At 51.9% G+C, this 2,387-nt stretch overlaps 1 protein-coding gene across 1 annotated transcript; it reads left to right on the plus strand.

The window, feature by feature from the left end:
• Positions 1–10: 10 nt before the first annotated feature.
• On the plus strand, positions 11–1,838 carry LOC104388335 (60S ribosomal protein L36a). The gene is made up of 5 exons (XM_009997195.1): positions 11–76; positions 130–235; positions 627–694; positions 1,565–1,687; positions 1,770–1,838. Exons 1-5 carry the CDS (start codon positions 11–13, stop codon positions 1,788–1,790), a joined length of 384 nt encoding a protein of 127 aa, XP_009995497.1. The 3' UTR covers positions 1,791–1,838.
• The last annotated feature ends 549 nt before the right edge of the window (positions 1,839–2,387 follow it).

Below are 2,387 nucleotides of genomic sequence, written 5' to 3' on the forward strand. Positions count from 1 at the left end.
TGGGCTCGGGATGGGCGCGCTGGGCCTGCCCGACGGGACGGGAAGGGCGGCCGGGCCGCGGGGGCCCCGGGGCGCGGTGTAACGTGTCTCCAGCTCCCCGTGCTGACCGGCTGCTCCCTGCCCTTCCAGGTGAACGTCCCGAAAACCCGCCGGACCTACTGCAAGAAGTGTGGCAAGCACCAGCCGCACAAAGTCACCCAGTACAAGAAGGGGAAGGAGTCTCTGTACGCGCAGGGTAGGGACCTGTGCGCGCCGGGACACGGCCCGGGGGAGGTTCCGTGGGGCCCACGGTGGTCAGCACTCCAGGGTGTTGGCTGTGGGTCGAGCTGTGGGAGAAGGAGGGGGGATTGCTTCTCAGGGGTTGTGCAGATGCAGGCTGAGGTCTTGTGGGGTTTGGTAAGTGCCAGTTGTGCCTGTTGGCACGTCTTGAGCTGTTCCCTAAACAGATCCGTTCCCTCCTGTAGGAAAGAGACGCTACGACCGTCGAGCTGTGGGAGAAGGAGGGGGGATTGCTTCTCAGGGGTTGTGCAGATGCAGGCTGAGGTCTTGTGGGGTTTGGTAAGTGCCAGTTGTGCCTGTTGGCACGTCTTGAGCTGTTCCCTAAACAGATCCGTTCCCTCCTGTAGGAAAGAGACGCTACGACAGGAAGCAGAGTGGCTATGGGGGCCAGACAAAGCCCATCTTCCGTAAGAAGGTGAGTGCTGCTCCTGGAGGGAGGACCTTTCTTTGTAGGGAAGCAAACCCTCGTGGGCTGATTTGTTAAAAGTGTTTGTGTGAACTGCTCAGTTACATTTATAGAGCTGCTCGGTTCATTGCTGGAAAACCCTGATGATGGTCAGGAAGTCTTTCAGCAAGAAGAAAAAAGTGGGACAACAGTTTTTAAAGTTGACTTTCTGCCAGGAAGCAGGGATGCCTTGCAGAAAATGCTTCTGCAAGCAGGGTACACAGAAGACCTGTTCTGCTCTCTCAGTTGGGCACTCTCCACCTGTAATACTGCCAGCTGCATTCCTGTTTCTTCCCAGTCAGCATTATATGGCTGAGGCTTTTAACTGGTGGTTACAGCTCTGTCCAGTTGCTGCAGGGCCCTTGCAGCTTTGAACTCTCCCCTCTGTTGTATTTTTGGTTTTAGTAGCACTTGTCAGGAGCTGCAGGTCTACGTTGGGCACATTGTGTTGCTGCTCCTGTCAGGGCAGGTCTGGCCCTTGTGCTGCTTTCAGGTGTTTCTTCTGCCCTGCTCTCTGCTGAACTTCTTCCCAGCAGTGACAGGCTGTTGTCACAAGCTGCACAAGTGCCTGCTCCTGATGTGTTCACTGGCTCAGGTTCCCTTCCAGCCCTGCCCCACTGGATGCTTTTGCCAGTCTTCTTTATGGAGAAGGTGCAGATCCACTACACTCTTGACATGGTCCTTAAGGTGCCTTCCTGTTCCTGCCTAACTGTTGGCAGGCTTTTTCTTTACACTTGGAGAACAAGTTGCTGAACCTTCAGGAGTGCAGATAAGTTTTTCCTGAGAGGAGGAATTTGCTTGTGCACTTTTTGTTGATTGATTGTGCTCCTCACCTCTCAGGCTAAGACCACAAAGAAGATTGTGTTGAGGCTGGAGTGTGTGGAGCCCAACTGCAGGTCCAAGAGGATGCTGGCAATTAAGAGGTGCAAGCACTTTGAACTGGGAGGAGACAAGAAGAGAAAGGTATGTTGGTACCATGAGTTCCCAAGGAAGGTTGGCATCTTCCAGTGGTGGATAAACTCCTGCTTTCTCTTCCTTCTTACAGGGCCAGGTGATCCAGTTCTAAGCTTCATCCTGCTCATTGTTATGGACCACATTAAAATATTTGGAAGTGATCTGTTGCTGGGTTTTGTGTTAATGCAGAGCTGCTTAGGGAATGAACAGCAAGGCTTTTGGAAACACCCTGCTGATGGCTGGGAGCTCCTCCCTGTGTGTCCAGGAGTTGCTTTAGAATATACAGAGCCTGAGCTCTGATGGATTTTTGCACCAGTGGCTTCTCTGTAGGAGCCCTGTGCTAGTGCTCCAGCCTTACTTTTTGAGTTCCCAGGACAGGAGGCACAGCTTTGTGCCCAGGGTTGTCCTAGCTGACTTCATTTCCAATCCCATGCTGCACAGTGGAATGAAGGAAAAGCTTAAGTCTTTTAAGGGACATTTTAATCAAAGTGCTTAATAAAAGAAGAACAAATCCAAGTAGCCAGATTGTGTAGTAGTCAGAAGATACTTGTGCATGATGGTTGCAGAAGTGATTATCTCCTGTCTCAGAAGGATGTGTTCCTCAACCTAAACCCAGTGCTGTCAAATGTCTTTAGGAGTGATCTGGATGATAGGACTAAGTGTATCTGAATGGGGAAGTGGACACTTAAGAAGGCAGAGCCACCCTCCA

Source organism: Chaetura pelagica, unplaced genomic scaffold (assembly GCF_000747805.2).
Source record: "Chaetura pelagica isolate M959 unplaced genomic scaffold, ChaPel_1.0 scaffold344, whole genome shotgun sequence".
In the NCBI taxonomy this organism is placed as follows: domain Eukaryota; kingdom Metazoa; phylum Chordata; class Aves; order Apodiformes; family Apodidae; genus Chaetura; species Chaetura pelagica.